The following is a 26,606-nucleotide window of genomic DNA, read 5'->3' as shown; positions in this document are numbered from 1 at the left end:
AATCTGTTTCCTAATGACTAAAGACTCCTTAACTCTAGTTAGTGAGAAATCAATGTTAAAAATACAAATGTTAGGGGCTGGCCCCGTGGCCGAGTGGTTAAGTTCGCGCGCTCCGCTGCAGGCGGCCCAGTGTTTCGTTGGTTCGAATCCTGGGTGCGGACATGGCACTGCTCATCAGACCACGCTGGGGCAGCATCCCACATGCCACAACTGGAAGAACCCACAACGAAGAATATACAACTATGTACCGGGGGGCTTTGGGGAGAAAAAGGAAATAATAAAATCTTTAAAAAAAAAAAAATACTTGACTTTAAAAAAAAAAAAAAATACAAATGTTAAATTTAAAACTTCCTTTCTGCAAAAGACACTGTTAAGAGAATGAAAAGACAAATCAGAGACTGGAAGAAAATATTTGCAAAACATGTATCTGATAAAGGACTCGAATCCAGATTAGACAAAGAAATCTTACAACTCAATAATAAGTAAACAGATGACCCAGTTGAAAAACAGGCCAAAGACCTGAACAGACACCTCAGCAAAGAAGTAATACAGATGGCAAATAAGCATATGAAAGATGCTCAACATCGTAAGTCATTGGGGAATTGCCAATGAGATACCAAACACTGACACTACGAAATGCTGACCAGGATTTGGAGCAACAGGAACTCTCATGCATTGCTAATGAGAATGCAAAATGGTACAGCCACTTCTGGAAGCTAAACATAGTCTTATTGTAGAGTCAAGCAGTTGCACACCTTGGTATTTGCCCAAGAGTGTTAACAACTTAAGTTCACACAAAAAACTGTACGTGAATCTGTCTAGCAGCTTTGTTCATAATTGCCAAAACTTGGAAGCAACCAAGATGTCCTTCAATAGGTGAATGGATAAACAAACTGTTGTATATTTAGATAGTGGGATATGATTCAGTGATAAAAGGAACTGAGCTATCAAGCCACTAAAAGACATGGAGGAAGCGTAAGTGCTTATTGCAAAATGAAAGAAGCCAATCTGAAAAGGCTACAGGACTGTCTGATTCCAAATATATGATATTCCGGAAAGGCAAAATAGAGACAATAAAAAGATCAGTGTTTGCCAGGAGTTGGGTGGGAGGAGGATGAATAGATGGAACACAGGGGAGTTTTAGGGCAGTGAAACTATTATTATGATAATTCAGTGGTGGGTACGTGACGTTGTGCATTTGTCAAAACCCATAGAACTGGTACAACACAAACAGTGAATCCTAAAGTAAACTATAGACTTTATTTAATAATAATGTGTCAATATTGCTTCATCACTTGTAACCAATGTATCACAATGCAAGATGTTAATAACAGAGCAATCTATGGGGGTAGGGGAGTGTGTAGGAACTCTGTACTTTCTGCTCAATTTCTCTGTAAACCTAAAACTACCCTTAAAAATAAACTGTATTAATTTAAAAATGTGCATCTTCACCGAAATTGTTCACCAAAATGGGTAACAATTCAGTTCAGCATTTATTTACTGAGCAATCACTGAACTGTACTAGGTTTTTATAGCCTTGTTCTTTAGAGAACTTATAGACAGCCCTTAGCCAAAACATACCGTGATTTGAGTTAGTGTATAGTTATATCAGAATGAATTGAGTGGTTAGAAAGTGTTTTAAACTTTGAAAGAAGACTTAGATTTAAACCCAGGCTTAACTAGCTGGGTGATCTTATACAAATTACTTAGCCTTTTAAAACTCTTCTGTTGCACCTACTGCATAAGGTGGTAATTTTAAACATTAGTTAACAAATGTGAAGCTTCTGGTACATAGTAAGCACTCAAATATTAGCTTTAATGATTAGTTATATGTTTTCCATCTAACAAAGGAAATGGAGGAAGAATGGCTCTCATTGGACTTGAATGTTCAGTCACATTTTGGCTATTTCTTCTGGATTTCCCCCCTCTTTTTGAGATAACTAAGGATCAAGCACATGAGATTATTATTTGCTTCCCGATATGATACATTCCACTTTCTGCTGAAGAAGAAACTCCTTTTACAGCTGTCTTTGATATCAAGTTGGCAGTTTAATCATGCTCATATAGTATTTTTCTTATTATTTACAAACAACAGCAATTAGCTTATCCTCCCCCCCAAAACCTGCATGTCAGAGAGACTTACAAATAGGTAGTAGCTCTCTAAGCCTTGAAATATAATTTTAATAAAAAATTGGAAAAAAATTACGATTTTTATGACTTTTATGGACTCTTTAATGTTCTAAATAAGCCAAAATTATATACATTTTGCTCTAAAAATCTGTAAGCCATAATTTATAATTTCTAATTGATAATGTTTTAAATATTATAAACGCCTCCAAATTCAATTTTTGCCAACAGATAATATTAATCTTTATTGGAAGATGACTTTAACACACAGTGAAAAATATTACTTTTCTTACTGTAGCTTCCAGCAATTTGGAAAGAAAAATTCACAAAATATTGGGGAAATAAAAAACATTCATAAAAGTTTAACCATCATTTCTTGATTAAACTATCTACTGAAAAATGGAAAATGAAATAAAAACTATTGAAATAGTAGAGGTAAACTAAGTCAGTGCCTTTTAGTTAGTAGGCTAGTCTCTTGATTAAATCTTGCATATAAATTGCTTTGGAATAAATGGAAGAACTCTATAGGAGAAAACAAGACTGTCTGGAGGGAGGAAATGGTTGAAGTAAACTTGAAAATAATTAAATACCTGGCATTTAATATTTAACATTGAGTAGATTTGGCTTTGTGCCTCCTAAAGGGGAAGATACCTTTTATTAATCGGACTTACAAGTCACACACTTATGTTAACAACAGCATTATATAAACTGGACATTTAATATGTCCTCTTTGTTTAAGTCCAACAGGATTTATATATGTACTTTCTGTTATGAAATTGTCATAATAGCAACATTCAGTGGAGAACTAAGCATGTTTTAGGCAGATGACTTTTATGTCTCTTATATATATTAAAGGCAACACTATGAGGTTTGGGTAAGCACAATAAATTAACTTCAGATGATACCTCCCACTTATTATTAGAACCTTAACTTTCCAGGGAAACATCTTTGTAAACGTGTTTTTATGATTCTATTTTAACCACTATGATAGTGATGGTGCTTTTATTCTGAACTGAGAAAAAGAAAGACATTGGAGGGTCTTTCTTAAAGAAAGAGAATAACTTCATGGAAAACTGCTTTGAGAGTAGATATCTCCTGGACACTGGAGAAGAATTCACTGTACAAAATCCAAAGGGTCATCTTTGTTGTCTCCTTCTTTCTTATCTTTTCCATAGCTAGACCATTGCAAATCATGTCAGTTTTCCCTGCTAAATGTCTAGCTCTGTCTGTCTCCACAGTTCAAACTATCATCCTCTCAACCAGAATACTGCAGTAGTCTTCTCTGGATCTACAGAGTCTCTTGTGGACATTATATAGTTAGATCATGTTTTTGAATCTATTCTACCAATCTCTGTCTTTTGATTGGAGAGTTTAATCCATTTACATTTGAAGTAATTACTGATATGGAGGTGTTTACTTCTGTCATTTTGTATTACTGTCTCTTTTGTGTTTAGTTGAGTTTTTGTAGGGAAATGTTTTAATTTCTTTCTTATTTCCTTTTGTGTATAGTATATAGCTATTTTCTTTGTGGTTACATTTAACATTCTAAAGTTATAACTCTCTAATTTGAATTTATACTTAACTTCAAAAACATACAGAAACTCTGCTCCTTTACAGCTCGTCTCCATCCTTTTCCTTTATTGATGTCGCAGAATCATGTCTTCGTACAATGTATGTCCAAAAACATAAACTAAAAATTGGTTTTTTAATGCGTTATTCTCTTAAATTATGTAAAAAAAAATGTGGAGTTACAAACCAAAGTTACAATAATACTAGCTTTTAGACTAACAATTTTAAAAAATAATATATTAGTCTCTTATATCATGTAGAAAACAAAAAGTGGAGTTACAAACCACTGTTATAGTAATACTAGCTTTTATAATTGCCCATATATTTACCTTTAGTGAGATCTTTATTTCTTCATACCCCTTCAAGGTCTGTCTTTCACCCTGTAGGACCCCCTTGAGCATTTCTTGCAGAGGAAGTATAGAGGTCATGAACTCTCTCAGCTTTTGTTTATCCAGGAATATCTTAATTTCTCCATCATTTTTGAAGGACACTTTTGCTGGATATAGTATTCTTGGTTGACAGGTTTTTTTTTTTCTTTTAGCACTTTGAGTATGTGGATACATTGTCTTCCCAAGTTTCTGTTGAGAAATCTGCTGGTAATCTTATTGAAGATCCCTTGTATGTGGCAACTCACTTCTCTCTTGCGGCTTTTAAGATTCTCTCTGTCTGTAGCTTTTGACAGTTTGATTATAATGTTTCTCAGTATAGGTCTCTGAGTTCATCCTACTTGGAATTCATTGAGCTTCTTGGCTATTTATGTTCCTATCTTTTGTCAAATTTGGGAAGTTTTGGACCATTATTTCTTCATATAATCTCTTTGTCTCTTCCTCTATTCCTTCTGCTTCTCGGACTCCCACAGTACATATGTTGGTCCACTTGATGGTATCCCAAAGGTTCCTTCTGCTCCATTCACTTTTTTTCAGTAGGTAATAGGGGCAGCACTGGTTGCCCACCTCTGTTTAAGTGCCTCTGTGTCCCCACCTCTTTGATCAGAAGCAACAATCAGTGATCAGAGCACAGACCCCTGATATTTGGAGGATGGGGCCCTTATTGCCCATCTTGTCTCCTGCAGGCTGCTTGCATACAAGTAGCTCTAGGAATAAGTGCATGGCTGCCTGCCACTGCACTGGGAGGTGAGGGGTAGTGGGGGGGACTACTGCTGAGTTAAGTGCAGAAATTAACTTCGTTTGGCATCCAAGCCTTCCCCTAAAAGTTACAAGCCTTCAAAAGACTTCAGAGTTCCAAAATAGTTATATGAGACAGATTCTGCTGATGAGTGTATTGTCTAGGTTGGGAGATTGATTCTTGGTGCCTCCTACTCTGCCATCTTCCCAGAATCCTCTCCTGTAATAGTCTTCTAAGTGGGCATGTAACTCAGAAGCAGTCAGATGGAAGAAATGCATAGGGCAAGGTATGTGGGAAGGGGCTTGGAGTCTCCAGGCCCTCTCTGGGTATGCCACCCTCCCAGCAACCTGGAAGCTCTCCAAACCCCATACTATTGGGATTTTTATGGAGGTTTCATCGCGTAGGCAAATTGGTTATTATGTCCATTTCTAGCCTCTTTCTCCTCTCTGGAGAATGGGAAGTGGGGCTGAAAATTTCAAGAACAGGGCTTGCTTTTTCTGGTGACCAGCTCTCGTCCAGGAGCCCACCAAGAGTCAACTCACTAGAACAAAAGATACTGCCATCACTCAGGAAATTGCAAGGGATTTAGGAACCGGGGTCAAAGACTAAATGTTAGAACAAAAGATTCTCCTAGTACCCTTATTTATAAGGGTTTTTATGAGCTCTGTATCAGAAACTGGAGGCAGAGACCAATGTATATATTTTTTCTTTTATATTACAGGCATGTAACTTTTAAATTTGATTTATTTTGCATAACAAAATGCATATAAGATTCATCCAAGTTGTGTGAATTAATAGTTTTTATTGCTGAGTAGTATTCCCTTGTAATGATGTACTGTAGTTTGTTTAACTGTTCGCCTATTGAAGGACATCTTGATTCCACTTTCATCAATAAAGCTGCTGGAAACATTTGTGTGCAGGGTTTTGTGTGGACATAAGTTTTCAAATCAGTTGGCTAAATACCTAGGAGTGTGATTGCTGAATCATATGGAAAGTCTATGTTTAACTATAAGAAATTTCCAAACTGTCTTCCAAAGTTGTCGTACCGTTTTGCATTCCCACCAGCAGTGAAGGAGTGTCCTGTTGCTCTGCATCCTCACTAACATTTGATATTGTAGTTTTTTGGATTTTAGCTATTCTAGTAGGTATGTAGTGGGGTCTCATTGTTGTTTTAATTTGCATTTTCATAATGACAAGTGACGTTTAGCATTTTTCATATGCTTATTTACCATCCTTATATCTTCTTGACAAAGTGTCCTTTCAGATCTTTTGCTCATTTTAAAAGTTTGGTTGGTTTTTTTCTTATTGTTGAGTTTTAAGAGTTCTGTATATCTTCTGGATACAAGTCCTTCATTAGTGACTTTCAGATATTTCTCCTAATCTGCAGCTTGTTTTTTCATTCTCTTAATAGTGTGTTTCCCAAATGAGTTTAATTCTGATAAATTCCAATTATTTTTTCTTTCATGTATCTTACTTTTAGTGTTGTATGTTAAAATTCTCTGCTAAAAGTCTAAGAGATTTTCTTTCATGTTCACCTACATATTTTGTGGTTTTGTGCTTTACGTTTTGGTCTGTGAACCATTTTGAGTTAATTTTTGTATAGGTCGTGTGGTATGTGTTAAGGTTCATTTTCTTGTATATGGTCATCCAGTTGTTCCTACGCACATTTGTTGATACAAACTATCCTCTCTTCATCTAATTACCTTTGTACCTTTGTGAAGAATCAGTTGACTATATTTGTGTGGATCTATTTCTGGGCTCTGTTCTGTTCCATTGATCTGTGTGTCCATTCTTTTGCCAATAGCACACCGTCTTGAGTACTGTAATGTTATAGTATAGTAGCCTTGAGCTCAGATAATGTGAATCCTCTGGCTTTGTTATTATTTTTCAGAATTGTTTTGACTATTCTAGTACCTTTACCTTACCATGTATATTTTAAAATCAGTCTATTGATATCTACAAAAAAGCTTTCTGGAATTTTTATTTAGATTGCAATGAATGTATGGATCAAATTGGGAACAATTGACATCTTAACAATAGGAAGTGTTCCAATACTTTAATGTGTAATCTCTCTCCATTTATTTAGAGCTTCTTTGATTTCTTTCATCAGTATTTTGGAGTTTTCCATGTATAGTTCCTGCACGTTAGTTAGTTAGTTGTTAGACTTATACCTAAGTACTTTCCCCAATGCTATCGTGAATTTTCTTTTATTTCGAATTCTAAAATTGTTCATTATAGGTATATAGGAGAACAATTGAGTTTTATATTTGACCTTATATTTTGCAACCTTGCTAGCCTCAATTATTAGTTCTGGGAGTTTTTTTAGGTTCTTTGGGGTTTTCTATATAGACATATCATCTGTGAATAAAAATAGTTTTATTTCTTCCTTTCCGATCTGTATGCCTTTTATTTCTTTTTCTTGCTGTATTAGGTGGGACTACAAGTACAGTGTTGAAAAGGACTGGTGAGAGAAGAAATCCTTGCCTTGTTCCCAGTCTTAGGAGGAAAGCATTCACTCTCCATTAGAAATGTGTTAGCAGTAGATTTTTTGTATATACCCTTTATTAGGTTTAGGAAGTTTCCTTCTGCTTCTAGTTTCTTGAGTTTTTTTTTTCATGAATGAGTGTTAAATTTCATCTATTTTTTATTGTTTGGTTCTCAAATCAAATAGGATGGGTCTTTTAAAATGTCATTAGCTCTTGTTTTTTCTTACATAATTAATTTAAACATAATTAATCTTTATTTTTGTTGAAAGGTAAAGGCTAAAATATATTTTTAGTGTTTAATATATAACATGAAATGAATGTTTCATTTCATCGTGAAGTAAGTAAAGGCAATTTATTATGTAATTTAAAGTAATATACTGCTTATTTTTTTTTAACCTTAACTACAATTACATACCACACGAAACAATGAAAAATGTTTGAAAACGTTCCTTAAGGGTGAAGGTGAAGTTCTCTATTATCATTAAAGTAATTTTAGAATCATAAAGACACTCACTGTATAATTTATATCAGTTTGAGAAGTATCTAATTTATGCAGTGGACTTTTTAATTTTAAAAAGTCATTTGCATAGTGTTAGGAATTTCATGATAAAAAGGTATGGTTTTTAAATAACATGGTTTCCTGTAATTTTGAAGAGACATCTGATGACAAACACTTAGTAAAATTGAAATACTAGTTTCTCTCTGTGTTGGGGGGGAAGAACTGGATACAGAATAACCTGTGTCAGAGCCGTGGAGCACAGCCCTGCTCAGCTCGCTGTGGCAAATGGGCAGAAGGTTAAGCCATCAGTCCACTTCCCAGTGTCTACTAACAGTGGCTTTCTTTGTGTTGCTTCCCTTGTTAGCGCAATGTAGCGAGTGTTATTGAGAGGTAAGACGAAGCAAGTCTTACATTAGACACTGATGGCTTTTTTAAAAGTTGGAATGGGATGTTATTGAATGTTTCAAAGAGTATCTTGATAGTACATTTTTATGGAAACCACTGTTCCAGAGTAAACTGCAAATCAACATTTAGACATCAGTGATGCTCAGGTAAATATAAATAAATTTTATGTATCTAGTGCTGCACCAGTTTTCGAGAGTAATGTTGTGGGCTGGGGGAGTGATTTTTTGAAGAAAGAACACTTTTTAAAAAATCACCAGCCATAGGTTTATTTTCCTTAGCCACTTAATTGTGGTAGATTTTTATATAGATAAACCTTTTATTCATGAGATGTAACTTTAAGCATAACTTAAAAGGGAAACCAGTTAATATAAGTATAGAATTATTTAGGATCTTTCCTATAATGGCTGCAGAGTATTTCTTGAGCATCCATGCAGATTAGATCTCGAACAGCTGCATGGAGCACACAGAAATCATGACTCCTGCCTCTGAGAACCAACTTGAATAAAGTCTTTCATCTAAAGATCTCACTGTTTGTCTATTTCATGAATCCCTCATCTCATCTCTGAAGAGCTCATTCAGTTTAATACAGTTCAACTTTGTGGTTTAGAGCTCTAGAAATTACTGTTGTAGCTTAGAATGCACAAAAAAAGATAAGTTAAAAGTAATCTCAGAATTTTTTAAAGAATTAGATAAAATTCACTCTAAAATGATTTTTTTTCAGAGATTTAGAATGATAACTAGGGATTCTAATTCAAATTTAACTAGTTATGTGATCTTAAATAAATTATGTGTCCTCTTAGTGTCCAGTTTCTCTGTAATTATAACAAGGCCTAGGAGAGTTAAGAGAGATAAATGTATTGAAATGCTTGTTAAATTCATTTGTTTTATATAAATTTAAAGTGCTGCCATTCTGCCTTCTTAGTCCTTCTCAAGTCTGAGCTTCATATTACATACCATGTTCTGTACGAAGTGTTCTGCGACCACTTTAGCAGTATTAAACTGGAAAAGTCACTATCATATCATTTACATGTAATTTGTTAAGAAAATGTCAGATATCTTTTCCTCTTCTGGGTACTTATATCACATATTGCCACTTATTTGGCAGTAACCCATGTATTGCCTCTCATTTTATGTTTTTTACTTCTTATTCCTGTCTGTGTGTTATGAGTTCTTTGAATTCAGGGATCTTGACTTATTTGAACCTTCACAGAAATTAATGTATAGTGCCTTCTAAGTATAGAATAAACTTCTGAGATTTTTTGTTTTCATTGCTTTGGAGTATCCACATGTGTATTCTCTTCCGATAGTAGAGATGGTCAAATCTGACTGTAATTTTACTAAGAAACTTATTTGTTATATTAAAACCAGTTGGTTATAATCTTAGAAATCTGGTATAATTTTTTTTTTCCTTTAAGCCTATGACTATGAGGAACCAGAGAAATTTTAATCCAAACATTTCTAAATCAGAGTAGCAAAAACACAAAAGAAGTTTGGGTCTTATATATTAGAAACAGAGTAATGTAGGTGGCATTTGTATATGCAGTTTGTGAATATTATTGGCATGAACTAAATGCTAGGCCCTCTGCTATAGCCTAGAGACATAGTGATTTAAACAAATGACAAGATTCCTACCTGATGGAGCTTATAGTCAGTAAACAGGCAAAATATATTTAAACCAGACAGTAACAGTGTAATAAGGATTATGCATAAGAAGGGTGGTGTGAGAGGGTGAGCTCCTTTGTATTACAGTGATTAGAACAGGCCTTTTAGAGAAAGAAGCAAAGTAAGACCAGAAGGTTAAGGAAGTGCCTGGGCTGTGGTCTCTCAATATGGTTTCTCTCTGAAAGTAATCAGAGTTCTTGGAAAACTAGCTTATTACACGTCTGGAATAGGAACTGTAAAACAAAACAAAACGAAAACTGTCAAAGTCTATTGGGGTCATAATAAGGGAACCAACTTGGAGGGACTCTCACTGACTACAGGTGTAACACTTGGAGCATCAAAAGAAGAGTGATTGCAATGAATTGAAACACATCTATTATTCAAAATATATGAGTTTATAATGTTATTTTAAAAATATACTGTTGGGGCTGGCCAGCGGCATAGTGGTTAAGTTTGCGAGCTCCACTTCCGTGGCCTGTTGTTTGCTGTTTCGGATCCCAGGTGTGGACCTATGCACTGCTTATCAAGCCATGCTGTGGTAGGCGTCCCACAGATAAAATAGAGGAAGATGGTCACAGATGTTAGCTTGGGGCCAATCTTCCTCAGCATAAAGAGAGGGATTGGCAGTGATGTTAGCTCAGGGCTAATCTTCCTCAAAAAAAACAATTCGTTGTTCACCTTTGGGCCAATACTGGACAATCAAGTATTTATCTTGCCTTTCCTCTAAGAACTGTACCTCAAGATAACCAAGTAGTTCAGGGGGGATAGTTCTTTAAAAAAGAATTCCAGGGGGCTGGCCCTATGGCTGAGTGGTTAAGTTCGAGCGCTCCGCTTTGGCGGCCCAGGGTTTTGCCAGTTTGGACCCTGGATGTGGACATGGCACCACTCATCAGGCCACACGGAGGCGGCATCCCACATGCCACAACTAGAAGGACCCACAACTAGAATATACAACTATGTACTGGAGGGCTTTGGGGAGAGGAAGAAGGAATTTAAAAAAAAGAATTCTAGCTAATAAATGCAGAAAGAATGATAAACTGTTCTAACGAAATGACATCAAATACCTCGGCAGTGGAATTTTTCACATTTTTCTATATATACTTTTGAATACTTTGTGTTAGGAAATTTAAAAATCAGTTTAAAGGAGGAGCAGTGAGAACTCAGTAGGTAGGAATGGGAACGGGAGGAAGATACTTCATGCAAATAGGAACAGTATGAACAAGGCACAGAAGTGAGAAAATGCTGTACCTATTTCAGGGAAGCGTTAGTAGTTGCCTCCCCAAAGTACAGGATGTGTAAGTGGAAGTATTGTGGACATGCTGTCATATGTGAGTTTTCAGAATACACAGTAGCTGGAAATAGTGAAAGCAAACTATTGCCAAGTTCAGGAAGAATTCGAGGTTCAAAAGAGCTTCTCTACAGTTCCTGCTACCCTTTGGACTCATCGAAATAATGGTAAACAGAAGCATTCAACAATGGATTTAATTAAACCAAATTGATTTGACAGCAGACCTTGGTAGAAAGGTACCATGTATAGAGTGCAGCATTGATTCTTCTTGGGCAAGCTGTGCTTAAGGTAGGCAGTCCATTAACTAATGTGGTTGTTCTTCATCTCAACATTGTATTTATTCTTTTTGAAGTTGGATGTATAGGGGCTGGCCTGGTGGCATAGTGGTTAAGTTTGTGCACTCCGCTTCAGTGGCCTGGGGTTTCCTGGTTTGGATCCCGGGCACAGACCTACACACTGCTCATCAAGCTATGCTGTGGTGGCATCCCACAGACAAAATAGAGGAAGATTGGTTCAGCCATTAACTCAGCAACAATCTTCCTCACCAAAAAAAATTTTTTTAATTGCATGTTATGGAGATGAGTATCCCAAATGATTTCTAATCCATTATATTGGACCCTGTTACAGTATTAGGGGACCACATATGTTCGCATCTAAAAGTAATATGTTCTATATTCAGAATAGTTCAACCTCACTTGCCAGTAAAATAGTCTTCTCTGTTGAAATCCTGATACCCACAGTACCTATCATAGATAAACATTCTGTTTTGTCCAGGTTCATATTGTATTCGTAACAATAAGTGGGTATATTTCTTTGTAAAACTAATTTTTTCATTTGTGCCATGATATTATTTAAAAAGAAAAAAACCCTTAAAGTCTGTCTTAAAATTTTCTGATATGCAATAGCACTAAGGTTTGTTCACTAATTTTACAAGCCAATGTGTATTTGTCTGCTCCAAAGTAACTGTGTTGTTGCCTTTCCTGGTATATGAGAGTGTGGTTGCTGGGGTTTAGAAATGCCGCACATGCCACCATAGAGGAATGGTGGGAAATTGAGATGTCAAGCTGTGTAATCAGAGCTCTGTGGAGGTGGACTGCTGCATTCCCTGTGATATACCAGAGGTAGTTTGTTTTTATGGCTGGTCAAATAGTTTGGTGGAGTGAAAAGCATATTAATTGTTTCAATTTTCCCATCTTTATACTCACTCTTTTCCTAAAAATGAAGACAGGAGAAGACTGTGACAATACCAAAACAAGTTATATGTTCTACCATTTATCATTGGTTCTTTACTTCTGAATTAAATTTACATTTAGAAAGATGGGATTTGCTAAGTAATATATTTTAAGGAAAAGATCTTCCTTTATGGTATAATACTTATTTTATAAAATATATATATGTTTTTCTACCAGGGTATCCAGAAGTTGGCTAGTCAGTATCTGAAGAGAGATTGGCCTGGAATAAAAACAGATGATCGGAATGATTACAGGTAACTTAATAAGTAGTTCTTGCTCATTTTCTTTAAAAATGGTTTCACTCAGAGCCATGTCACATATAGATAACATAGATTCCAGTTTTTTAAAAACTTGCGTCTTTCCTTTGCTATGTTTTTAGACATAATTTCAAAATTATCAAAATGTTAATGTTCCACAACATATGTAGATTGTATGAAATAGATCATTTTCATATATAAGCCAAGATTATATTTTGTTTAATTAATTAATATTCACATATGGAATTTAAAGAAAGTAGATGACAGTGAGACACAAATTGTTTCCTCAGTGACCTACAGATGAAACACACTATTGCAATAATAATGAAACAAGATTATAGTTTCTACCATGATTATTGGTTCTTTATTTCTGAAACAAATTCTAAATTTGGAGAGATGGGATTTTGTGAGCCTAGGGGAAAAGAGTTTCTAAGTAAATATATTTATATGTAAAACAAAGTATCCAGAAATTGGCTAGTCAGTTTACCACATACAAATTTAAAAGAAGATAGATGACAGTGGAATATGAATTGTGTCTTCAGTGACCTAGAGATATCTTTAAAGTATTTGTAATTTTGTTTAGAACTTGATGTCCTTTATGAGGTTAATTTGGAAGTATTTGTTGGCTTTTGTGCTCAAGACTGTCCTTAGTGTTGAGGGAACTAGAAGTCAAAGACTAGATTTCAGAGCTTGCAGTCTGGTTGGAGTTAAGACTAACGCCCTTGAAACAACAGCAGAGAATCCAGGGTAATTAGTAACTCAATATTGAAGTGTATTGTTTGGAGTCTGAATATGAAATCAAGTTGCTGGATTGAAGACTGACAACATCAGATAATTTAGCAGAGCTAGAGAACTGAAGGATATACTACAAGACACCCTAAGAGTTCTTCACAATTTCAGGACTGACTGATAACTTGGAAGGTGTCATGATAGATGTAAACAATAGACCCATATAGAATAATAAAGCAAAACAGGAAAATAAACAAAAATAGAGATTTATTTTGGACTTTCCAGTATCTACAAAGTTCATCTAAGGAGGGAAGAGAGAGGAGATAACTCGCAGTGAGAGTGAGAGTGATATGTTCAGCATTGCTGGCATGAGGAAAGCCTGACCAAGGAAGAGATTGCTTGCTGGAGAGTGAAGAAGGAGTCCAACTAATAGATAGGCTATATTGCAAGTTCGTTTGAAATTCAGGGTGCAGGTTACCAAGGAAATAAGGATAAAAAGGCTCTGCTCTGGCTTCTACAACCTAATTTTAAACAGTACGTTAAGCCAGCTTTTACTAAATATTTACTGTATGCCAGATACTATGCTAAGAATGTTAGCCTATCTCCCATGATCATCAAAACAACCCTGTGAGGTACATATAATTATCTTCTTTTTACATATTAGGAAACTAAGTCACGGGTTACATGCCTTACTCAAGGTCACACAGCTATTAAACACTCAGTCATTTACTTATTCATTCTTTATTCATGAAATAGATGTGAGATACCAGCTACATGCTAGTGTTATAGTAGACTGTAGGATTAGAGAGACTAGAAAATATGGTGCCTGTCATTCAGGAGCTTACAGGAGATGCCACTATAAACAGTTGCTGTATTGGGTAGCAATGCAGGTGCATTGATTCTGTAGAGGAAAACCCAGGCCTCTAGAGCTGAGTCTTAAAGGATGTGCAGGAGTTTCCCAGCGTTGGGCAAAAGGAATTCTAAGCAAAAGCAGCACCTTAAAGGCATGGAGGCATGAGAAAATATGAACGTTAGGTAAGAATGAGCAGTTCAGTATGGTATGTGGGTTGGAGCGTGAGAGGAGTGGTGGACGTGGGGGATACATAGATAGGCATCCTGGCAGACTTTACGTGTCACAGAGTTTCCTTTTTTATTCAGAAGATAAGGAAGCATTGAAGAATTTCCACAAGAGGAATGACATGTTCAGCTTCACTTTAGTATTAGAATGAAGGTAGATTAGAGGGATGTGAAGAGGAATTCGGAAAGGATAGAATTGCAGGAATTTAACCCCTTGCCATCTCTTATTTGAACCATGAAAATTGTAGTAGGAATTAGGTTGTGGGGGAAACTGAAGCTAGAGGACTTGCAATTGATTTGGCAGAGTTTTGTTTTTTGTGTTTGTCAGATTTGTTCTGAGACAAACTATAAATCCTTTTCTATAACTATCAAACTATAAGGTAGTTTTCTTGGTATCTGAAACAGCTCTTGGAACATAGTAGACACTTGATAAATATTTACTGACTCTAATAAATATTTACTTACCTCTAATGACGTAGAGAGAGGGAGAGGAAGGACGATAAAATGACCTCTAGGTTTTTTAACTTACACAACTGAGAAGATGGTGGTGCCGTTGTGGAAAAAAGGCAATAGTAGGATCAGGATTGAGGGTAATAAGGACAATTGTCAATTTTTTTGTTTGTTTATCGGAAGTTTATTTTAGTTCTAGTCAATTTAAATTTTCCTATTAACTTTTTTTTGTATTTGTATTGGTAGTTTAAAAATTCTTATTCAACTAGTGTATACTTGTTGCATGTGCAACAGAGAGTAAAGGGTATAAAGTGCAGCCTCCTCCTCTTTGCCAAGCCTCTTCCATTCACATTTCTACTCCCCTAGAATAACTGCTGTTAAAAGCATGTGGTCTTTTCTTCCCTCTTTTTCCTGTGTGATGTATACGTGAACGTACAGAATTATTGTAGATGTAGGCTTCTGTAACTCCCCACACACCCCTCCCCCCGCCCCCTCAGCCTCCACACATACACTTAAGGAGTCTATTTTAGACATCCTTTCATGTCAGTATGTTCAGATCCCCCATTCTTTTTGATGGCTGTGTTAGTGCCATAGTATGGATAAACTAGTTTTGTTATCCATTTCTCTGTTGGTAGTTGTTTAGTTAATTACTATTGCAAATAGTGCTGCAGTGGATAACTCGTGAATGCACATAGTTATATCTTCATGCACTGTGAAAGTATATCTATAGAATAAATTCTTAGAGACGGAAATGCTGGGTCAAAGGGTTTATACCTTTACAGTGTTGTCATTGTAAATTATTCTTTATAAACTGTATATTTTACATTTATCCTAGTTTGACTTGACATTGCACATTTCAGACAGGGCATGTGATCAGTCTTTTAAAATTTTTCCCAGTGTGATGGTACATGCACCATTTAATGCATGGAAACTAGATTTCCATAACACTACTTTCTCTTGGACCTTTTTCTTTTAATCTTTGGGGATGGGTTTTCAGTTCCGTCTTAATCTGTACAGGCTGCTATAATAAAATACAACAGATGGGATGGCTTATAAATAACAGAAATTTATTTCTCACAGTTATGGAGGCTAGAAGTCTGGGACCAGGATGCCAGCATGGTTGGTTCTGGTGAAGTCCCTCTTCTGAGTTGCAGACTTCTTGACTTCTGGCTGTGTCCTCACATGATGGAAGGGGTTTGGGAGCTCTGTGGAGTCTCTTTATAAGGGCACTAATGTGTCTTATGACCTAATAACCTCTTGAAAGCCTCATCTCCTAATACCATCACCTTTGGGCATTAGGATTTCCATATATGAATTTTGGGGGGACACAGACGTTCAGACCATAGCAAGTCCTCTCTATGTTTTTCTCAGTTTCCTCAGCTGTCTAGTGACTGTTTTAAGTAATCTTATCTATATTCCTATCTTTAAAGATTACCTATAAACTGTAATGATCATGTTTTTATTAACTCCTCAGCTTGGGAACCAAAATGTCAGCTGCCTCCAACTTTGACTTCCTGATCTCACTGTCTGTTAGGAATGTTAAGTAGTTGCTTCTCTGCCTGTGATCTCTCCCCTTCACAATTCATTTGCTATAATATCACCAACTACGTGAATGTCTTTGTAAAAGAGGCCTACTGTCTCGCCCCTGCTTGAGAATCTTCTATTGTTTCTCCTTGCCAGTAGGGTAAAATTAATTTTTCTTTTAATGATATTCAAAGCCATGAAGAAACCTGGCCCCAAATTCCTTTTCTCTCTTCATCTCTAGCCATTTCTCCTTCTTTCATCCTTGGTTCCCCAACCCTTGGGTATCTCAAGCTGCAGTTGTATTGCTGTTCTTATCACACCTCAACTGGACTGAACTTAGTCATCCTCCCTGCCTTTACTTGTGTTAGCTAGGCTGAGGATGTTCTCCCTGCCTGCTATCAAGAGCGATATATGAACACTTATTTATTAAACACCATACTTTCTCCTTGTTATCAGCTACTATATAAATTAATCTTAGATTATGAACTTACTTATCACATTTTCTGGAGTCTTCCTGGTGTGTGGTGCTATGTTTCTAGGCCTAGGGAAGATCTATGGTTTTGTTTGTTAAATTTTTTTTCTTTAGTTTTTATTTTGAAATAATTGTGGATTCATGTGCAATTTTAATAAATAATATAAAGAGCATTCTTAGAGTCACCCAGTTCCCCCAGTAATAATATCTTGCATAACTATAGTACACATCACAACCAGGAAATAAGACTTTCAAGTCTTATTATTTAAGAAATACATTTCATAAAGCTATAGCTGCCATAGACAGTGATTACTCTGATGGATATGGGCAGAGTAAGTTGAAAACCTTCTGGAAAGGATTCACCATTCTAGATGCTGTTAAGAACACTCGTGATTTATGGGAAGAGGTAAAAATACCAACATTAGCAGGAGTTTAGAAGAAGTTGATTCCAGCCCTCCTGGATGACTTTGAGGGGTTCGAGACCTCAGTGGAGGAAGTAACTGCAGATGTGGTGGAAACAGCAAGAGAACTAGAATTAGAAGTGGAGACTGAAGTGCTGCAAATCTCATAAAACTTCAACAGATGAGAAGTTTTTTTGTGGATGAGCAAAATAAGTTGTTTCTTGAGTTGGAATTTACTCCTGGTGAAGATGCTGTGAAGATTGTTGAAGCAACAACAAAGGATTTAGAATATTACATCAGCCTAGTTGCTAAGTCAGCAGCAGAATTTGAGAGGAATGACTCCAATTTTGAAAGAAGATCTACTGTGGGTAAAATGCTGTCAAACAGTATCGCATGCTACAGAGAAATCAGTCCTGAAAGGAAGATCAATTGATGCAGCACATTTCATTATTGTCTTATTTTAAGAACTTGCCACAGCCACCCCAATCTTTCCACAACCACCATCCTGATCAGCTGTTAACATCAAAGCAAGACCCTCCACCAGCAAAAAGATATAGCTCGCTAAAGGCATAGATGACGATTAGCATTTTTTAGCAATAAAGTATTTTTTGATTAAGATATGTACATTTTTAGACATAATGCTATTTCACGCTTAATAGACTACCATATAGTATACACATAACTTTTATATGCACTGGGAAGCAAAAACATTCGTGTGACTCACTTTATTGCGATATTTGCTTTATTGTGATGGTCTGGAACTGAGCCTGCAATATCTCTGAGGTATGCCTGCACTGGATTGCTGTTGTTGAGTGGGAGGTTATATAAGGTAGTGTAAATGTGAGGGATTGGCCTTCAGAGCACAGGTAGTTCATCCAAGTAAAAGGAGGGATGACAGAGTGTATGGGTACAGAGGCAGAGAAATTGGTAGACGTGGTGGGAGCATATGGACATTATCTTCTGGTAGCTTCATTGTCAGCTGAAAGTGTGGTCATATTAAGGGTTTGAGATGAGAGGAAAAGGTGGGAAATAATCGTCTAGAAGAGTGAGAGAATAAGTGGATTAGAGAAATGTATTAGGATTGTGGGTTAGCTCTAAAGAGTTATGAGAATTTATTTGACATCAATTTAACGTGAGACCAGGTATCATGATTTTGGTTTTCTCCAGGAATATTCTGCTGCACAGACATTGGTATAGTGTAAACAGAATTTTGGATTTAACCAAGGTTGGAATTTGTAGGTCGTAATGATGGAAAGAGAGAGGAGAAAGGGTAATAAGGGTGTGTACATAAGGGAGTGATTATAAGGTGGACCATGAAACCTAGGCTGGGTAAGGAGCTGAGAAGGGAGATTTTGAGAGGAGGTGAGAGAGAGTGGGAAGGGGGAAGGATCAAATGGCTTGTGGGTTCTGATAGGGTTGAGTAATTGTTGGAGTCAGAATCCTAGAGGGGGTGAGTGGCAACAGTGTTGGTCCGAGATTAGATGATTAGAGCAGAGGGGTAGTTATTGGTAATGACAAAATGTGTATTATGACCACTGGAGTGCTATATCTCAGTGAATAGCCTTAGAAGAATTTCACAACCTCTCTGAGCTTTACTTTTCTCATCTGCAAAATGGGGATAATGCCTGTCTTACAAAGTTGTCATGAGGATTGAAGGATATGATAAATGTAAAATACGTGATATAGTACCTAGTACGTCATAGATTCTTGAAAGAATGTTCTTCCTTCCTTTCTTTTATAATTTTGAGCCTCATTTCTTGAACTGAGCAGAATAGCAAAATACCATACTTACCTTGATATCTTTCCTTATCCTTCAAAATTACATATATGAAGCCTAGTGAAATAGAAATATTTTAAAAATCACTCTATTACCCATTATTATTTTTCCCCAATTGGAATGGAAAACACCACTGCTCTTGGAACTACCACTATTGTGTTAACAAGAAGTACTTACATTTCTGCTACAGTTCTGCTGCTATTATTATTTATTCATTTAAAAGAATCTGTGTGCCCAGAGTTTTTATAGCATTTGCATTTAATTGTTAAAATAGCCCTGTGAGGTACATCGTGCTGGTATTTTTGCTATTTTTGCACTTGCCAGTTAAGGAAATGAAAGTATAGTGAGATGTGCTATGCATAATTATATTAGTTAAACCAGCACTTGAACCCAGGTCTTCTGACTGACTGGCAACTGAACTCTATGCTTTTCAAGATACCTAGTTGCTGAGGATATGTTTGCCTGCTATAGGTCTGCTAATCTCTAAAGATCTCTTTTTAGACTATATAATGAAAGGATTTTTCTTTTTATTGTACAGTCCTCATAATTTATACATTCATCCATTTATTCATTTTTTCATTCAACAAATGCTTATTGTAACCTTTCTAAATATTAGGCCATGTGCTAGGCCCTTGGAATACTATAGTGAGAAAGACATACACCCCTGTCTTCATGAAATTTTCACTATAGCAAGAGGGACAGACATTAATTAACAGTTATATAATTGAAGGAAAGTGCTGGAGCCATGTGTACAAATAACAGAGAGGGACTTAGCTGAGTCTGTGGGTTGGCTTAGGGGTGATCATGAAAGACTTCCCTGAGGACGTTACATTTAAGCTGAGATTGGAAGGATCAACAGCAGTCAGCTGGATGGAGGGGCAAGGGAGGAGGGTGCTACCTAAGGGGAGAGCACGGATGAAGGGATCTGTCCTTCCTTTTTTCCTTTCTGCCTTCTCTCAGATCACAATTCTCATAACGGTTCTTTCTCATTTTCATTATGATTTAAAAATGTCTTTTAAGTGTAAGTTAATAGTTACAAAGCATAGCACTGAATTTTTCTCTCAGTGCATTCTCTGAGAAAATCGGTTATTTAGATTGCTTAGGAGGGCCTGTGGTGAGCTTATATCCGAGGTTCCATCGGTTCTCATACAGTAAGTCCACAGAAGACATTAATTTTGCTGTTGTTCTTTTTTTCCAGTTTTATTGAAAAATAATTGACATATATCACTATATAAGTTTGAGGTGTGCAGCATAATGGTTTGATTTACATATATTGTGAAATAATTGCCACAATAGGTTTAGTTAACATCCATCATCTCATATTAATTTTGCTGCTCCTAAGTCCATCAGTGCTTCTTTGCTGGCACAGCACACAGGATCTTTTTTCCAAAGGAAAGTTAATATACCTTTGCTTAAATACATGAATATTTCTATCTAAACTGATTCATTTGGTATATTACACAAACTAATTCATTACACAAACTAATCATTTGTGTAATGTAATCATAATATACAATTTCTAGGTTTTTTAGTTCTAAGTGGGATGGGGACCCAGGCAGTTTTTTTCTTGTTTTTACACTGTCATCCATTGACCCATAGCTAACATTTTGTGTAGCATGTGGGCTCGTACACTGTTATCATGGAAAATCTGCGTGACACAAGAAGGGAAGACCCAGGAGACAAATATCATAATCTATCAGTGCAAGTACCTCATTTTTAAGAATAAAGTACACTTCTTACATCCATTGTTATGATAAGTTATAAAATATGTTCATAGCTTGTGTGGGAGCATACCAGAACTGACTAAGGCATTTAGCAAAGTAGAAGAGAAGGTTTGAAAAGGAAGTTGGCTACAAAAAGCCAAGGATGAATAATTCTTTGACTTTACCAAGAGATTGCTGAGCACATTTATCAAGCAAAGGTGATGGATGGGACTTGCTTGGAATGACTCCAAGCTACAATGTGAGGCTGGCTAAGCATTATTGCAACAGAGAAACAGATGTAAAGCAACCATACCATAGACTGCTTTTGTCAAACATGTAGACTTCTCAAGCACATATGCAATTGTTCATATTTTATTTCCAGCCACATCAGTTTATGTAAGAGAGTATTATGATGTAGTTGAAAGAGGATGTACTTTAGAGGTACCCAACCTTCATCTCAGTACTGCCAAATTCTTGTGTGATCTAGAGCAACTCTCTGAATCTCTCTGAGCTTCAGTTTCCTCATCTGTAAAATAAGAAAAATATCTTAATGAAATAATGAAACCTGATATTCACAATGATAACCTTGAGAAAGTGAAAGTCCTGGACAAACTGAATTATTCACTAACTTTTGCAGTGTTAGCTTTGTCTGGAATTGTAATCCTTGTATCAGTTTACTCCAGTCTCAAGAATAGCTAGGAAATCAGAACAGCCCCTTTCCAAACTATAGATGAATAGAGTATATGCCGTGTTTCTGTTTATGTCCGCTAAAAATATTACTACCTATCAACCAGTACAAAATCACTTTCAACTATAAAGAAGATATTCATTCTGTTTGTCAGTGCTAGCCAGTGAGCAAAAGGTTAGCCAACTTCTTCTTTCTTTTCCATGCCTAATACTTTTCTGTCCCTCTTTGAACTTAGGAGCATGTATCCTGTTTGGAAATCTTTTCTCGAGGGAACAATGCAGGTAGCCCAGTCTCGGATCAATATATGTGAAAACTATAAAAACTTCATTTCTGAGCCTGCAAGGACAGTAAGAAGCTTAAAAGAACAGCAACTAAAAAGGGTATTGTTTCTATTTGTTCTTTTCTTATATGCTTTTTAGTATCTCAGTGCTACATTTGTAATCTGTGAGGTTATGTTAAATTGCATTTAACACAGAGCTTTTCTATATGGTCATGAATGTTTCTGATTTCGACATGGATTTTCTGATTTCAACATGTTAAGTAGGATTTTTTAAATTTCAACGTGTTCCCTCTAACAACTGTGTTTTGTTAACTGACAAATGTGAGTATAATTTGAAACTGTGGACATTCTGAAAACTCAGTAAACACTTCTGACAAATATCACTCTTCAGCTTAAGTAAATAGATCTACTTAGTTTCACAATATTGGTATAGTTTGGTGTATATTAAAATAGTTACAATGTTATTAATCCCACTGTCTTGAAAAAATGTCTTAATCCAGCCATTTTGTATAATAATTTAAAGGAAGTTGACACATTTTGACCAGCTATAGCAAACTTATTACCAAAAATGGTATTCTGTCAAGTTTATAGGTTATATAAAAGTAAAAGTTTTCAAATGTGTTTCTTTGATTATATAGAAATTAAAAATTCATAGAAAAAAATCATTATTAGATGTGATTTTTATGAAAAGCTTGCTCTTAAAAGTAGATGATTAAATTGTGTCCTTTTTGGAAATAGAGTTACAAAAATAGAGATTATCATGATGCCTAATCAGTAAATTTTTCTAATGGAAGTATTAATATTTTATAAAATATTACAGTAATTATTTAAGGAAATAATATTTCAGAAGCCATCCAGTGTTTTGATTCTAGCACTCATTTGGATTTTCAGAACTTTTTTGCACACAAAAACTAAAAAACTTATTCTTCCTTGTTTGCCAAAGATGATTTCAGTAGCATGAAATCAGTATGTTAAATGTATATAGTGTGTATATAAAATTTTAACTTCTTTCAAGCATTCATGTAATATCACTTAGTTTTAACATATTTGTATAAGAATGCCCTTATCTTTGCTCAAAATTGCCTCTTTCAAAACAAACATGGTGAATAAACTATGTGACCACTGACCAAACAATGCTTTCTAGTTGGAAGAAAATGTGTGTGTGTGTGTGTGTGTGTGTGTGTGTGTGTGTGTGTATCCATCCATGCATGCAGAGAGAGGGTAGGAGATAGGAATAGAGAATGAATGCTAGTGTAACTTCCCAACCAGGGGGAAATACTGCATTTCACATAGCCAGTGCATTCACGAAATGTAACTGAATTACTGGAATGTTGTGACTTTCTCAGTATCAGAGTCATTTCAAAGAGTTTACCTTTTGTGCTTCTTTTGTTGTCTCTAACCTGAATTTAACTAGCCTTCCTGGCCAAAGAACATTTGGTGAGAATTGACAAGTCCTCATATCTGTGAATTAACTTGTTTTATATTATAGCTGATAATAATGGTGTTTATGTTCCATCTAAGCAATTGTTAAACATTAAGTACATATTGGGCATACCTGTCAGGGCTCTAAGATTACAAATGACAGAAACCCACTTCAAACTGGCTTAAGCCAAGAAGAGAATGTATTAGTTTACATGACTGAAAATTCCAGCATAGATGGAATCCGGGCAAGAGTGGATCCAGGTGCTCAAATGATGGTATCAGAATTCAGTCTTTCTTCCTATCCATTAGCTCTGCTTTCCCCAATAGCTTCGTTCTTCAGCAACTCTCTCCACATGGTGGCCCCCAGAGTGCCAGATTTACAAGTCTTACAGCTAGCAACACTACATTTTTCATTTTCCCAAAAGTTTCAACAGAAGTACCAGAATTGGGGCTCATTGGCTTATCTTGGGTCACAGCCCTCCCCTTGAGTCAGGGCTTTCAGTCCTCATGCAAACTACATGGACCAAAAATGGGGAAGGATGATTCTCCAAAGGAAAATTGAGATGGATTCCCCAAGAAAAAACAAGGGGAGTAGAAAGAGCTAGCAAAAGCAACAGATAGCCACTATAATTGGCTTCTCCAGTTGTACTTCCAAAACTTTACAACCAAGTGATCAGTAAATCATCTATTTTCTTCCTTTTCTTGTCCAACCCTCCCCCTTTCTTTTGCCTTCTTTTGGATTAATCTCATATTTTTCTCTACTTTTTTTTTTTTTAATTTTAGTGTGATAATACAATATAAGATCTTCCCCCATTAACAGATTTTTAAGTGTATGATAGAGTATTGTTATTTCTGTAGGTACAATGTTGTACAGCAGATCCCTGGAACTTGCTCATTTTGTATAACTGTAGTTTTCTACCTATTGATCAGCAACTCCCTCTTTTCTCTTCCTCCACCTCCTGCCAACCAGAATTCTATTATTTGCTTCCATGGGTTTGAGTATTTCAGATACTTGGTGTAAGTGGAATCGTGTGGTATTTGTCCTTCTGTTACTGGCTTATTTCACTTAGCATAACGTCCTCCAGGTTCATCCATGTTGTTGTATGTTGTAGGATTTCCTTCTTTTTTAAGGCTATAATATTCTATTGTATATATATGCCACACTTTTTTATACATTCATGTGTAGACCGACATTTTGGTTGTTCACACATTTTGGCTTTTGTGAATAGTGCTTCAGTGAACATGGGAGTGCTAATATCTCTTCTAGATCCTCATTTCAGTTCTTTTGGATACATAGCCAGAAGTGGGATTGCTGGATAATATGGTAGTTCTATTTTTAATTTTTTGAGGAAGCACCATACTGTTTTCCATAGCAGCTGCACCGTTTTGCATTTTGCACAAAGATTCGAATTTTCCACAACCTTGCCAGTGCTTGTTGTCCTCTGGTTGGTTGGTTGGTTGGTTGTTTTTTGCTGAAGAAGATTATCCCTGAGCTAATATCTATTGCCAATCTTCCTCTTTTTTTTTGATTAAGGAAGATTAGCCCTGAGCTAACATCTGTGCCAGTCTTCCTCCACTTTCTATGTGGGTTGCCACCACAGCGTGGCTGATGAGTGGTATAGGTCTGAACCTGTGAACCCAGGCCACCAAAGTGGAGCACACTCAACTTAACCACTATGCCATGGGGTCAGCCCCTGTCTTGGTTTTTTGATAATAACCATCCTAACAGGTGTGAGGTAATAACTCATTGTGATTTTGATTTGAATTTCCCTGGTGATTAGCACAATCTTATTTTTTTATTATCAGTTTTTCTTCTGTTATTAGCTTTTGAATTTTATAGTTTTATACTATGCTTTTAGTAATTACCTTGGAGATTACAGTATGCCTCCCTGACTTAGAACAGTTTACCTTGAATGCACTTTTACTGTTCTCCAAACTTTGCTCTAAATAAATTTATTAAAATCTACCTTGAATTAGTATTTTACCACCTCATGAACAATGTAAAAATCTTCCAACAGTATAATTCCATTTACCTCCCCTTTATGACTTTTATGCTGTTAGACCTTTTGACTCTGTCCAGATGCCTTTTGTACTTTTTCTGTGTTTTCTGTATTTCTACTCTTTTTTCTCTCTGTACTTTAGTCTGAATATTTTCCACTGATATCTTGCAGTTCATTAATACTCTGTTCTGCTATTTCTAACCTGTTTTTAAAACTTATCTTTTGGAATATTTTTTTTCGTTTGGAATCTTAATGTATTTTTCAGTTCTAGAATTTTGACTTTTTAAAAATGATTCCATGAAGAGGTGCACTTCTCCATGTTTTTCCTTTATCTTCTTGAATATGTTACTCCTAATCTCTGTTTCATAGTTTCACCATCTGAATTACTGTAAGTCTCTTTTTATTGTGTGTTGTTTTTCTTGGGTTTTGGTTATTTGGGTCTGCTATTTTAGAATGCCTCACGATGCTAGACATTGTGGATAAACATTGTAGAGGCTCTGGAAGATGTTTTCTATTTCCAAAGAGAGTATAGGTTTCTGGCAGGCAGAGTACTATCAGATCACCTTGATCCTATTAGGGTCTGGTTTTAGGCTTTTTAGGGCTGGTCTGTTTCACTTTTGTCCTTGTTCCTAGGGTCTTACCTGAAAGTGTGGGGTGCTTACCAAAGCCCTTCTATTGTGACAAGACTTGGACTCCATCCTTTGTCTTCTCAGCATCTTGTAGCCGCCCTGATTGTCTGATCACTGCTCAGCTCCCTTAGTCTTTCAGCTCCTGTCCCTAACAGGATTTCTTGAAATTTCACCCCACACATGTCATTTTTAGAAGTCAACTGATGACTCAGGCAGAAATTGCATACAGAAATTTTCCCATTCTCTCCATTTCCTAATTGATTGTGTTTCTATACAACCTTTATGTTTATTATTTTTTATTTCTGGATGAAATTTTTATTTATTCTGCTTTATTTAATCATACCTCTGTTTTTAGATATTACCACCAAGTCTGCAATAAAAGTTAACTTTTTTCTTTTAAGTTATTTTCTTAGGATAAATTTCCAGGACATGACTACTGGGTCAGAGAAGCTACTAGTTTGTGGGACCTAGAAGTATTGGCCCAAGTTACTTTTATTTTTATCCCTGAATTCAAGTTATGAGCAAGTCTGTCTATCCTTGTATCTGTGTCATCCTCAGGAATCATACTTTTAATTTCTTCACTAGGATCCTGAATTATAATATCCAAACTTTCCATCATTTTGCATGATCCCTTAGCCTTAATGTAAATTTGTACTTATTTCTGTGTCTGCTCAGTGCTCATAACTCTTGGGAAAGAGCGGAGCGTATATCACACCAAGGCTCTTCTTAGCACAGGCATTATTAAGCTCTTTTTAAGTATGTAACTTAGTCCACTCCAGAAGACTGGATTCCTACAGAAGAAAT

General features: G+C 36.0%; 1 protein-coding gene across 2 annotated transcripts in view; it reads left to right on the top strand.

Moving 5' to 3' along the window:
• The window catches only part of FCHSD2 (FCH and double SH3 domains 2), a 259,676-nt gene that overhangs the window by 115,625 nt on the left and 117,445 nt on the right, over window positions 1-26,606 (top strand). For both annotated transcript variants that reach the window (XM_046685615.1, XM_046685616.1), the window contains 2 exons: window positions 12,571-12,647; window positions 21,707-21,851. In XM_046685615.1, the coding sequence (XP_046541571.1) occupies window positions 12,571-12,647; window positions 21,707-21,851 (222 nt within the window). The remainder of the gene's footprint in view (window positions 1-12,570; window positions 12,648-21,706; window positions 21,852-26,606) is intronic.

Source organism: Equus quagga, chromosome 14 (assembly GCF_021613505.1).
Source record: "Equus quagga isolate Etosha38 chromosome 14, UCLA_HA_Equagga_1.0, whole genome shotgun sequence".
In the NCBI taxonomy this organism is placed as follows: domain Eukaryota; kingdom Metazoa; phylum Chordata; class Mammalia; order Perissodactyla; family Equidae; genus Equus; species Equus quagga.
Note: the sequence above shows the minus strand (reverse complement) of the source record. Positions and strands in the feature narration are given on the sequence as shown.